A 14,119-nucleotide genomic window follows, 5' to 3' on the forward strand; every position below is an offset into this window, starting at 1 on the left:
ATAGATAATAGCAGATTCTTATGGCTTTATAGTTTGTTGCATGTAAAGTAATATTCAAGTAATTGCAGCACATGGCCCACGTTGTGTACAGTCCAGAAACAAGAAGCAGGGCAAGTCGAACCTTGAGCCAGTCAGCCATGACAATAACAGAGGGGTCTGTGATGGTGCTGAGGAGCTCCTTGGTGGCTCTCTTCTTCTCCTCACGGTAGTTCTTCTTCTGTACCTGCAGGGGCCACACACAAACATCACGCTACAGTGTTTCCCCTAGCTGTACCTGGAGAGGCCACACACAAACATCCCGGTACAGTGTTTCCCCTAGCTGTACCTGCAGGGGCCACACACAAACATCACGTTACAGTATTTCCCCTAGCTGTACCTGCAGGGGCCACACACAAACATCACGCTACACAGTGTTTCCCCTAGCTGTACCTGCAGGGGCCACACATAAACATCACGCTACAGTATTTCCCCTAGCTGTACCTGCAGGGGCCACACATAAACATCACGCTACAGTGTTTCCCCTAGCTGTACCTGCAGGGGCCACACACAAACATCACGCTACACAGTGTTTCCCCTAGCTGTACCTGCAGGGGCCACACATAAACATCATGCTACAGTATTTCCCCTAATGTCTAGAGTCCTGTCCAGGGGTTGTACTTCTACATCAAGCTGCCTCACGCAACAGAAACAGGGCCGTTCTGACAAGCTACTTACTATGAGATCATCCTTAGGCTGGTCTCTGCTGTAAGTCTCTTACCTTGAGCGACTCCTTCTTGGTGAGCTTGTTACCGGACGACGAGACATCCTTGTCAGAGCCATTGTAGAGCTTGGACTCTGACTGTAGAGACATGGAGGAGGAAGTGAGCGTATAGTAAGGTGGGAATGGCTCACTAGTACCCTTCTAACCTGAGACAAACAGTTTCCATCTGGTGACACTAGGACAGACGTCTTACTGTATTACTGGATGTGATGAGCATGTGGGGAGCTGTCTGGCCCAAACTGGGGAGCTGTCTGGCCCAAACTGGGGATCTGTCTGGCCCAAACTGGGGAGCTGTCTGGCCCAAACTGAGGTGGGTGGATGCTACACATTGGCGGTTGGATGAGGTGAGTTACCCCTCTTACTATGTAAAGCACTTTGAGTCCCTGAGAAATCATTATTCCCATCCAATAGACTGCTGTATTAGAGTTGTCTGGGCGCCACTCAAACTTCAGCACCAGTCTGATTGATTTACCCAATCATACTAGGTACACACACACACACTCATCTGGTGTCTGGAGGCACCCTTGGCGTTTTTGGCTTCTGAGGTGAATGTCAAAGGAGCCTTGAGAGTATCCTGACACCTGGAAGACAACAACAGGCCTCCGATACCACCATGATAACAGCCCCCAATGGAAGTCCTGCAATAGTAATAGCAGCCTCAGTTGAGGCTACGACGAACAACGCTGTGGGCCTTACCTTATGCCCTGCTCAGCCTGTCAAGCCCTTTGTTTAGTCCTGCGCTAGCTTGGCTAACGCTAACCAAGGAGCTGGATTCTACACAGGCATGACTCTTAGCTGAAGCCAGGGCCTAATAGAGTTCCATTAGCAGAGAGTAGACAGAGAGAGCAGGGGGAGAGCTTCATGAGGCAGGGCCACTTAACAGCTCAGAAAAAACCTGGTAGGTAGAGGAGAGGGGGGGGGGGGGGGGGGGGGAGCAGAGGACTGGAGTAAAGAGGAGAGAGCAGAGGACTGGAGTAAAGAGGAGAGGACTAGGGTAAAGAGGAGAGGAGAAGACTGGGTTAAAGAAGAGAGGAGAGGACTGGAGTGAAGAGAGGAGAGGACTGGAGTAAAGAGGAGAGGACTGGAGTAAAGAGCAGAGGACTGGAGTAAAGAGCAGAGGACTGGAGTAAAGAGCAGAGGACTGGAGTAAAGAGGAGAGGACTGGAGAAAATAGGAGAGAGCAGAGGACTGGAGTAAAGAGGAGAGGACTGGAGAAAATAGGAGAGAGCAGAGGACTGGAGTAAAGAGGAGAGGAGAAGACCGGAGTAAAGAGGAGAGGACTGGAGTAAAGAGGAGAGAGCAGAGGACTGGAGTAAAGAAGAGAGGACTGGAGTAAAGAGGGGAGAGCAGAGGACTGGAGTAAAGAAGAGAGGACTGGAGTAAAGAGGGGAGCGCAGAGGACTGTAGTAAAGAGGAGAGGACTAGGGTAAAGAGGAGAGGAGAGGACTAGGGTAAAGAGGAGAGGAGAAGACTGGGGTAAAGAGGAAAGGACTAGGGTAAAGAGGAGAGGAGAAGCCTGGGGTAAAGAAGAGAGGAGAGGACTGGAGTAAAGAGGAGAGGACTGGAGTAAAGAGGAGAGGACTGGAGTAAAGAGCAGAGGACTGGAGTAAAGAGGAGAGGACTGGAGTAAAGAGGAGAGGAGAAGCCTGGGGTAAAGAAGAGAGGAGAGGACTGGAGTAAAGAGGAGAGGACTGGAGTAAAGAGGAGAGGACTGGAGTAAAGAGGAGAGGACTGGAGTAAAGAGCGGAGGACTGGAGTAAAGAGGAGAGGACTGGAGTAAAGAGGAGAGGACTGGAGTAAAGAGCGGAGGACTGAAGTAAAGAGGAGAGGACTGGAGTAAAGAGGAGAGGACTGGAGTAAAGAGGACTGGAGTAAAGAGCAGAGGACTGGAGTAAAGAGGAGAGGACTGGAGTAAAGAGCAGAGGACTGGAGTAAAGAGGAGAGGACTGGAGTAAAGAGAAGAGGACTGGAGTAAAGAGGAGAGAGCAGAGGACTGGAGTAAAGAGCAGAGGACTGGAGTAAAGAGGAGAGGACTGGAGTAAAGAGGAGAGGACTGGAGTAAAGAGGAGAGGACTGGAGTAAAGAGCAGAGGACTGGAGTAAAGAGCAGAGGACTGGAGTAAAGAGGAGAGGACTGGAGTAAAGAGCAGAGGACTGGAGTAAAGAGGAGAGGACTGGAGTAAAGAGAAGAGGACTGGAGTAAAGAGGAGAGAGCAGAGGACTGGAGTAAAGAGCAGAGGACTGGAGTAAAGAGGAGAGGACTGGAGTAAAGAGGAGAGGACTGGAGTAAAGAGGAGAGGACTGGAGTAAAGAGCAGAGGACTGGAGTAAAGAGCAGAGGACTGGAGTAAAGAGCAGAGGACTGGAGTAAAGAGGAGAGGACTGGAGTAAAGAGGAGAGGACTGGAAAAAAGAGCAGAGGACTGGAGTAAAGAGGAGAGGACTGGAGTAAAGAGGAGAGGACTGGAGTAAAGAGCAGAGGACTGGAGTAAAGAGCAGAGGACTGGAGTAAAGAGCAGAGGACTGGAGTAAAGAGGAGAGGACTGGAGTAAAGAGGAGAGGACTGGAGTAAAGAGGAGAGGACTGGAGTAAAGAGGAGAGGACTGGAGTAAAGAGCGGAGGACTGGAGTAAAGAGGAGAGGACTGGAGTAAAGAGGAGAGGACTGGAGTAAAGAGCGGAGGACTGAAGTAAAGAGGAGAGGACTGGAGTAAAGAGGAGAGGACTGGAGTAAAGAGGACTGGAGTAAAGAGCAGAGGACTGGAGTAAAGAGGAGAGGACTGGAGTAAAGAGCAGAGGACTGGAGTAAAGAGGAGAGGACTGGAGTAAAGAGGAGAGAGCAGAGGACTGGAGTAAAGAGCAGAGGACTGGAGTAAAGAGGAGAGGACTGGAGTAAAGAGGAGAGGACTGGAGTAAAGAGGAGAGAGCAGAGGACTGGAGTAAAGAGCAGAGGACTGGAGTAAAGAGCAGAGGACTGGAGTAAAGAGCAGAGGACTGGAGTAAAGAGGAGAGGACTGGAGTAAAGAGGAGAGGACTGGAGTAAAGAGCAGAGGACTGGAGTAAAGAGCAGAGGACTGGAGTAAAGAGGAGAGGACTAGAGTAAAGAGGAGAGGACTGGAGTAAAGAGCAGAGGACTGGAGTAAAGAGGAGAGGACTGGAGTAAAGAGGAGAGGACTGGAGTAAAGAGGACTGGAATAAAGAGGAGAGGACTGGAGTAAAGAGCAGAGGACTGGAGTAAAGAGGACTGGAGTAAAGAGGAGAGGACTGGAGTAAAGAGGAGAGGACTGGAGTAAAGAGGAGAGGACTGGAGTAAAGAGGAGAGGACTGGAGTAAAGAGGAGAGGACTGGAGTAAAGAGCAGAGGACTGGAGTAAAGAGGACTGGAGTAAAGAGGAGAGGATTTGGAGTAAAGAGCGGAAGACTGGAGTAAAGAGGAGAGGACTGGAGTAAAGAGGAGAGGACTGGAGTAAAGAGGAGAGGACTGGAGTAAAGAGCAGAGGACTGGAGTAAAGAGGAGAGGACTGGAGTAAAGAGCAGAGGACTGGAGTAAAGAGCAGAGGACTGGAGTAAAGAGCAGAGGACTGGAGTAAAGAGGAGAGGACTGGAGTAAAGAGGAGAGGACTGGAGTAAAGAGGAGAGGACTGGAGTAAAGAGGAGAGGACTGGAGTAAAGAGGAGAGGACTAGAGTAAAGAAGACTGGAGTAAAGAGGAGAGGACTGGAGTAAAGAGCAGAGGACTGGAGTAAAGAGGAGAGGACTGGAGTAAAGAGAAGAGGACTGGAGTAAATAGGAGAGGACTGGAGTAAAGAGCAGAGGACTGGAGTAAAGAGCAGAGGACTGGAGTAAAGAGGAGAGGACTAGAGTAAAGAGGAGAGGACTGGAGTAAAGAGCAGAGGACTGGAGTAAAGAGGAGAGGACTAGAGTAAAGAGGAGAGGACTGGAGTAAAGAGGACTGGAGTAAAGAGGAGAGGACTGGAGTAAAGAGGAGAGGACTGGAGTAAAGAGGAGATGACTGGAGTAAAGAGCAGAGGACTGGAGTAAAGAGGACTGGAGTAAAGAGGAGAGGACTGGAGTAAAGAGCGGAGGACTGGAGTAAAGAGGAGAGGACTGGAGTAAAGAGGAGAGGACTGGAGTAAAGAGAAGAGGACTGGAGTAAATAGGAGAGGACTGGAGTAAAGAGCAGAGGACTGGAGTAAAGAGCAGAGGACTGGAGTAAAGAGGAGAGGACTGGAGTAAAGAGGAGAGGACTGGAGAAAACAGGAGAGGACTGGAGTAAAGAGGAGAGGACTGGAGTAAAGAGGAGAGGACTGGAGTAAAGAGCAGAGGACTGGAGTAAAGAAGAGAGGACTGGAGTAAAGAGGAGAGGACTGGAGTAAAGAGCAGAGGACTGGAGTAAAGAGCAGAGGACTGGAGTAAAGAGGAGAGGACTGGAGTAAAGAGGAGAGGACTGGAGTAAAGAGCAGAGGACTGGAGTAAAGAGAAGAGGACTGGAGTAAATAGGAGAGGACTAGAGTAAAGAGGAGAGGACTGGAGTAAACAGCAGAGGACTGGAGTAAAGAGGAGAGGACTGGAGTAAAGAGGAGAGGACTGGAGTAAAGAGGACTGGAGTAAAGAGGAGAGGACTGGAGTAAAGAGGAGAGGACTGGAGTAAAGAGGAGAGGACTGGAGTAAAGAGGAGAGGACTGGAGTAAAGAGGAGAGGACTGGAGTAAAGAGGAGAGGACTGGAGTAAAGAGGAGAGGACTGGAGTAAAGAGCGGAGGACTGGAGTAAAGAGGAGAGGACTGGAGTAAAGAGCAGAGGACTGGAGTAAAGAGGAGAGGACTGGAGTAAAGAGGAGAGGACTGGAGTAAAGAGGAGAGGATTGGAGTAAAGAGGACTGGAGTAAAGAGCAGAGGACTGGAGTAAAGAGGAGAGGACTGGAGTAAAGAGGAGAGGACTGGAGTAAAGAGGAGAGGACTAGAGTAAAGAAGACTGGAGTAAAGAGGAGAGGACTGGAGTAAAGAGCAGAGGACTGGAGTAAAGAGGAGAGTACTGGAGTAAAGAGGTGAGGACTGAAGTAAAGAGGAGAGGACTGGAGTAAAGAGGAGAGGACTGGAGTAAAGAGGAGAGGACTGGAGTAAAGAGGAGAGGACTGGAGTAAAGAGGAGAGGACTGGAGTAAAGAGGAGAGGACTGGAGTAAAGAGGACTGGAGTAAAGAGCAGAGGACTGGTATTTATGTATATATTTATGCTGTCATTGTTTTATTATTGGAAAAACAGAACAGCCGCTGCCTATAGAACAAATATACCGCTGTAGCGTGGGTTCAAATCCAGCCCACTGCTATTTCAGCACACTCTCCTCTCTCTCTCTCCTATTCAACGGAACCACCAACCAGGATTTCTATAAAACCTTGGATGTTTGGGAAAGTAACCAGAATTTTGCAACCCTAGGCCTTAGTTTCATTGGAAGTTGAACAGTGGGTTCTGTTGAGGAAGGCCTGGAATGGTTGGGTTTCTGTTTTTGATGATGGTTTGATGTACATGTGATTAATAATGAATGAAGCTCACAGCCGTGGCGAGGTTGAAATTGTTGGCTTGTTCTTTTACAGTAACTCTCTTAATCTCTGGTCTCATTAGGACTATGTCTCACATACTGAAATGGGTTTCATCAGCACCCTCCCTTCCTACTCTCCTCTCCTCTCGTACTTGCTCATAAAGAGTTGATGGTAAAGCATGATGCTTTAATGGTTGGGGACTTTGGCCAAAGAAATAAAGTCCATTTCAAAGGTTTCTGCTTCAGAGTGAGTGGATGGGTATGTTTTCTGTCCTTGTACATCCTGTAAAGAGAGAAAGGAGAGGAGAGCTGTGAGAAGAGAGGAAGTCTGGGGTGTATTTTTGGACCGTACCTTGCTCTTGGATATGGAGTGAGACGAGTCCTCTTTCGGAGGCAGGGAATCTTCTTTCCCCCGGTCGAAACCTGAAAAGAGAGAAACCAATCAGCCCAAACATCCTCCATGTGTCCCTGAGGCACTGAAATGGTGTAGGGTGAAGTTGCCCCTAGACGCTGATCCTGGGTCAGTTTAGCATTTTACCCACTAATAGTGACGGTTCGGATTGGGGAAGGGGAAACTGATCCTAGATCTGTACCTAGAGGAAACTTTACCCCAGAGCCACCTAACACTGTCCGTCAGCAAGGTCAGACTAAATGGAGAGTCCTTTCCAGCAAGCCAACCACAGCTGAGCTCCTCCTTTAAATCCCAGTGGCTGTTGTGAGAGAACAGCAGCAGTCCCCTGTGTACAGGCCCTGCTCTTTACCAAAAGGCTCCAGTCCCTCTGAATATTTAATGACCAGTGCCTCCATCCTCACAGCCCATTTTGTAATGATCGCAGAGTCAGGAAGGACAGACACAGAGGCACACAGTTATAGACTGATAATATCATTTGGATTAGTGATGTGGGACAAAATGTATAGTTACATATCACAATATTATTTTGGAGGATACATCAACATTTGACTCAAAGTAGCGCTACTACTTTGAAAAGTCTAATTTTTTCATCCTATAGCTTGTTCTCCATCTTCTTTTGAAATAGTGAGCCAACATGTTTTCAGTACTTTCATTTCCCTGACCAATCGAAACTCATTTTCTCATGCTCTCTCTTGTTTCTGCAGCAGACATGAGGTGAGAAATATGTTTGGAATATCAAATCGATGGAAAATCACAGTATCGAATCACACTACATATAAAATCACAATACATGTACACTCCCGGTCAAAAGTTTTAGAACACATACTCATTCAAGGGGTTTTCTTTATTTTTTACTATTTTCTACATTGTACAATAATAGTAAAGACATCAAAACTATGAAATAACACATGACCGGTAGTGTACATGTATTGTGATGTTATATGTAGTGATGTCATGTAGTAAACAAAAAATGGTTAAACAAATCAAAATATATTTTATTTTTGAGATTCTTCAAATAGCCACACTCTTGGCATTCTCTCAACCAGCTTCACCTGGAATGCTTTTCCAACAGCCTTGAAGGAATTCCCACATATGCTGAGCACTAATCCGACTAATCCCAAACTATCTCAATTTGGTTGAGGTCGGGGGATTGTGGAGTCCAGGTCATCTGATACGGCCCTCCATCACTCTCCTTCTTGGTAAAATTGCCCTTAACCAGCCTGAAGGTGTGTTGAGTCATTGTCCTGTTGAAAAACAAATGATAGTCCCACTAAGTGCAAACCAGATGGGAAGGCGTATCCCCACACCATAACACCTCCTCCTTAATGCTTTACGTTGGGAAATTCACATGCAGAGATCATCCATTCATCCACACTGAATCTCACAAAGACACAGCGGTTGGAACCAAAAATCTCCAATTTGGACTCATCAGACCAAAGGACAGATTTCCACCGGTATATTGTCCATCGCTAGTGTTTCTTGGCCCAAGCAAGTCTCTTCTTATTATTGGTGTCCTTTAGTAGTGGTTTCTTTGCAGCAATTCGATCATGAAGGCCTGATTCACACAGTCTCCTCTGAACAGTTGATGTTGAGATGTGTCTGTTACATTTACTTGGGGTGCAATTTCTTAGGCTGGTAACTCTAATGAACTTATCCTCTGCAGCAGAGGTAACTCTGTGTCGATCATTCCTATGGCGGTCCTCATGAGAGCCAGTTTCATCATAGCGCTTGATGGTTTTTGAGACTGCACTTGAAGAAACTGACAAAGTTCTTGAAATTTCCCGTATTAACTGACCTTCATGTCTTAAAGTAATGCTGGACTGTCATTTCTCTTCGCTTATTTGAACTGTTCTTGCCATAATATGGACTTGGCCTTATAGCAAATAGGGCTATCTTCTGTATACCCCCCTTCCTTGTCACAACACAGCTGATTGGCTCAAACGCATTAAAAGGGAAATACATTACACAAATGATATTTTAAGAAGGCACACCTGTTAATTGAAATGCATTCCAGGTGATTACCTCATGAAGCTGGTTGAGAGAATGCCAAGAGTATGCAAAGCTGTCATCAAGGCAAAGGGTGGCTACTTTTGAAGAATCTCAAACAAATCAAAATACATTTTATATTTAACACTTTTTTGGTTACCAATTGATTCCATATGTGTTATTACATAGTTTTGATGTCTTCACTATTACTCTACAATGTAGAAAACAATAAAATAAAGAAAAACCCCTTGAATAAGGAGGTGTTCTCGAACCTTTGACCGGTAGTGTATTTGCACATAAGTATCAAATCAAATGCACTAAATACAATTGGTGTAGACTTTATAGTGAAATACTTGCTTACGAACCTTTCCCGTAGATGCAGAGTTAAAAAATGATGATAATAATAATAAAGACATACAAAAGAATGGAGCTACATACAGGAAGTACCAGATCAATGTGGAGTTATATACAGGAAGTACCAGTACCAGATCAATGAGGAGTTATATACAGGGAGTACCAGTACCAGATCAATATGGAGTTATATACAGGAAGTACCAGTACCAGATCAATGTGGAGTTATATACAGGGAGTACCAGTACCAGATCAATGTGGAGCTATATACAGGGAGTACCAGTACCAGATCAATGTGGAGCTATATACAGGGAGTACCAGTACCAGATCAATGTGGAGCTATATACAGGGAGTACCAGCACCAGATCAATGTGGAGCTATATACAGGGAGTACCAGTACCAGATCAATGTGGAGCTATATACAGGGAGTACCAGTACCAGATCAATGTGGAGCTATATACAGGGAGTACCAGTACCAGATCAATGTGGAGCTATATACAGGGAGTACCAGTACCAGATCAATGTGGAGCTATATACAGGGAGTACCAGTACCAGATCAATGTGGAGTTATATACAGGGAGTACCAGTACCAGATCAATGTGGAGCTATATACAGGGAGTACCAGTACCAGATCAATGTGGAGCTATATACACAGGGAATACCAGTACCAGATCAATGTGCAGATGTAGGAGATATTTGGTATAGTGATAACATTGTATCGTGAGGTCAGTTCCCAGGCCTAGTTTGGTTTTATGAGTCAGATAGTCAGGGTAAGTCCCAAATCACACCCTATTCCCTACACACTATATACAGGGTACCAGATTTTAAGATGCAGATGGTACACACAGCGACATGACGCCCACAGGAGACAGGCTTCACCAAGTCCACAAGATACATTGGCATTTGGAAAGTTACGGCACTTTCAGAGATGACATGGGATTTCTCTGTCAGGGGCTAAACACCTGGCCCTGATAATAGAACCTTATAGCCCACTAATTCTAATCCAGGTTCCCACTAATGCTCCCACTAAAATGAAAGTAGGGGAAGTTCAACTGTGTTCACCACATGTGTGAGTTCAATCACCTGCATGTTGCACAGCAAGGGAGCTTGTGAATAATTCATTAGGACTGCGTCCAAAATTATCTTTATGACTCTGGTAAAATGCAGTGCACTATATAGGGAGTAGGGATGCATCCTAGATCTCAGCAGTCTGAAAAGCAGATCAGTATGACAGCTGTCTTAAAGTGTTGTTTCTGATTCACTGGTGTGAGATTGACAACATCTGATGAGCTGTGAGCTGTGATTGACACAGCCCCCTGGTGCCAACCACACACACACACACACACACACACACACACACACACACACACACAGACAGACAGACAGACAGACAGACAGACAGAAAGAGAAATAGGACCTTGTCTGTGCCAAAGCAGATTGCCAGAACACTAACAGGAGGAACATTGCCACTGAGTCAGAGAGGACGTTCTCAATCTGCTGTACTCACTGCAGCCATTAAGAGACGACTATGAGAGATATCCAAGGTTAAGCTGCTCAAACAACCAGCCTGGATCCAAACAATGCATAGATCAACGTCAACATCTGATCTGAGATCTGACATTAACAGATTCTGTCGAACTTGACAGGTCCTCTTCAGGGATTTATCGCTAAATGCCTTTCGGTTGACAAACTTCAAACTAAGGGGATTAATTAAGTAGTCAACCCGTTACTCTGTGAAAAGGTCCATTAGTGAGACATTCTAAAGCTCTTATTAAGTTGTCAACCTGTTACTCTGTGAAAAGGTCCATTAGTGAGACATTCTAAAGTTCTTATTAAGTAGTCAACCCGTTACTCTGTGATAAGGTCCATTAGTGAGACATTCTAAAGCTCTTATTAAGTAGTCAACCCGTTACTCTGTGAAAAGGTCCATTAGTGAGACATTCTAAAGCTCTTATTAAGTAGTCAACCCGTTACTCTGTGATAAGGTCCATTAGTGAGACATTCTAAAGCTCTTATTAAGTAGTCAACCCGTTACTCTGTGATAAGGTCCATTAGTGAGACATTCTAAAGCTCTTATTAAGTAGTCAACCCGTTACTCTGTGAAAAGGTCCATTAGTGAGACATTCTAAAGCTCTTATTAAGTAGTCAACCCGTTACTCTGTGATAAGGTCCATTAGTGAGACATTCTAAAGCTCTAATTAAGTAGTCAACCCGTTACTCTGTGAAAAGGTCCATTAGTGAGACATTCTAAAGCTCTTATTAAGTAGTCAACCCGTTACTCTGTGATAAGGTCCATTAGTGAGACATTCTAAAGCTCTTAAAGATGGACGGCAGTGGTGTAGATAATCATTCATAGCCTACTGTAGTCCCGGGCTGGAAAGCAGCAGGGTATCACAGCTACCGCTCAATGCTATATATTACAATTTACGAGCAGAGATTTACTGCTCGATCTGATCTCTCCACTGCTGTATTAAAAGGATAAATCAGTGTGGTAACAAGCTACAAATCATTTGGCTGGCTCCAGCACCAAGCAGCTCTCCTGCTATAAAACAAACAGAGACAGGGCCCCTGTCTTTATCTGTGTCAAATTAATGCCCGCTGTAAAACACACCTTACGTCATTAACAAGTGGAGAAGGGACACGTTGAGCATCAGAGGCCAATGCTCTGGTATGGATTCTACAGCTTGCTCAGGAATGGCAGCAGGCAGGTGTGAGTGCATCTGCACGCACAGTGAGGCGAAGACTTTTGGAGGATGGCAGCAAAGAAGCCACTTCTCTCCAGGAAAAACAGCAGGGACAGACTGATTCTGCAAAAGGTACAGGGATTGGACTGCTGAGGACTGGGGTAAAGTCATTTTCTCTGATGAATCCCCTTTCCGATTGTTTGGGGCATCCGGAAAAAAGCTTGTCTGGAGAAGACATCAGTCCTGTGTCATGCCAACAGTAAAGCATCCTGAGACCATTTATGTGTGGGGTTGCTTCTCAGCCAAGGGAGTGGTCTCACTCACAGCCATGAATAAAGAATGGTACCAACACATCCTCTGAGAGCAACTCCTCCCAACCATCCAGGAACAGTTTGGTGACAAACAATGCCTTTTCCAGCATGATGGAGCACCTTGCCATAAGGCAAAAGTGATAACTAAGTGGCTTGGGGAACAAACCATCGATATTTTGGGTCCATGGCCAGGAAACTCCCCAGACCTTAATCCTATTGAGAACTTGTGGTCAATCCTCAAGAGGCGGGGGGACAAACAAAAACCCACAAATTCTGACAAACTCCAAGCATTGATTATGCAAGAATGGGCTGCCATCAGTCAGGATGTGGCCCAGACGTTAATTGACAGCATGCCAGGGCAGATTGCAGAGGTCTTGAAAAAGAAGGGTCAACACTGCAAATATTGACTCTTTGCATCAACTTCTTGTAATTATCAATAAAAGCCTTTGACACTTATGAAATGCTTGTAATTATACTTCAGTATTCCATAGTAACATCTGACAAAAATATCTAAAGACACTGAAGCAGCAAACTTTTTGGCAATTAATATTTGTGTTCTTTTGGCCACGACTGCTCTCATAACCATCAATACCATGAATATAAAATACTGAAGACGATTCACGGACTACCAATTCTATTAGACATAAGGGCATATGATATGTCTCCTGAGATCTCCTACCACAACCACCTCAACATACGCAGCACAATCAAGAGCTACTATTGAGGGTTGTCAACAATTACAATATGTATTAGGCCTATGAAAGATTGATCGTCTCACAAGCAGAATCAAAAGCTGCTGTTGGGTTTGAAAAACAACACGTTATGTCATATATATGGACGTTTTAAACAACATGTCTCGTTTTGTGGAGATCCGAGGACAATGTCGTGGGATGAAAAGACGACAGACTGGAGAGGGGCCCTTGAGAGGCTCCTCCAGGCGCCACACATCCTCAGAACCCACTGAACAAGCTCATCTCCATGGAGACAAGGTCGATAAGTGGCCCCAAGTGCACTTAGAAGGACCCTTCCTATTTCCTATATATGGTCTAGGGCACTAGGGTTGGGTCGGGGCACACTCAGTGAGACTCTAGGGTTTGTCTCCTCCATCTTCAAAAAGGAAATTGGTTATGCAAGAACACCATCTCATTACCAAAACCCAGAGAAAGGGGAGAGAGAGAGAAAAAGAGAGATATGAGTTTAGGCTTGAAGGAGAGGCTCTTGGGTAATCAGGCTACTCAAAGCCTATTCACTGCCATCTTGCCTGCCTTATTGTGCAGACAGACAGTTCACACACACACACACACACACACACACACACACACACTAAAGGCACGGACAGACCGCTAGGATTGTCGAGCGTCCACCGGCCGAGAGTAATCAGCACCTCTGAACAGAGTGCCGGTCGTAACTTGCAAACCGATTCTACATTTAGAAACGGGCAAAATTGACGTCCGTCAGTCACCAACGGCTGGTAACTACAACACAAAGCTCCGACAACAAACGAACTAACGGCAAATGAAAAGGCTGCTTGCTTACTGTGCAAACTGACAATGGGTCTGGTGAGTTCTCCTTTAGACAACAGGACAAAGAGACCATTCAAAAATGTTACGTGCTCCCCGTAGCCTTAAACAACTTGTTTTTTATTTACATTTTATTTAACCTTTATTTAACTAGGCAAGTTAGTTAAAGAACACATTCTTATTTACAATGACGGCCTACACCGGCCAAAGCTGGGCCAATTGTGCGCCACCCTATGGGACTCCCAATCACGGCCGGTTGTGATACAGCCTGGATTCTGTTGTGACGCCTCAAGCACTGAGATGCAGTGCCTTAGACCACTGCGCCACTCGGAAGCACAATCCCAATTCAATACCTAGCCCCTACATCACTTTAACCTTGTTGCGTACACCCATCCAATCTTTTCAGAACTATCAGGGGAAATGGGCTGGGAGCTAGGAGTTGATTTGGGATTGGGCTTATATCTAGGAGTTTTGGAACTGGGCCTATATCTAGGAGTTGATTTGCAACTGGGCCTATATCAAGTTAATTTGGGACTGTAAGCTACAGTCAGTAGACTACATTATATTA

The 14,119-nt window shown here is 45.7% G+C and overlaps 1 protein-coding gene across 6 annotated transcripts in view; it reads right to left on the reverse strand.

The window, feature by feature from the left end:
- LOC110500965 (oxysterol-binding protein-related protein 8) overlaps positions 1–14,119 on the reverse strand; it is a 151,590-nt gene that overhangs the window by 26,822 nt on the left and 110,649 nt on the right. For all 6 annotated transcript variants that reach the window (XM_036945132.1, XM_036945131.1, XM_036945130.1 and 3 more), the window contains 3 exons: positions 6,640–6,710; positions 758–838; positions 122–223 (listed from right to left, as the gene is read on the reverse strand). In XM_036945132.1, the coding sequence (XP_036801027.1) occupies positions 122–223; positions 758–838; positions 6,640–6,710 (254 nt within the window). The remainder of the gene's footprint in view (positions 1–121; positions 224–757; positions 839–6,639; positions 6,711–14,119) is intronic.

This window comes from Oncorhynchus mykiss, chromosome 15 (genome assembly GCF_013265735.2).
Source record: "Oncorhynchus mykiss isolate Arlee chromosome 15, USDA_OmykA_1.1, whole genome shotgun sequence".
NCBI classification, from domain to species: Eukaryota; Metazoa; Chordata; class Actinopteri; order Salmoniformes; family Salmonidae; genus Oncorhynchus; species Oncorhynchus mykiss.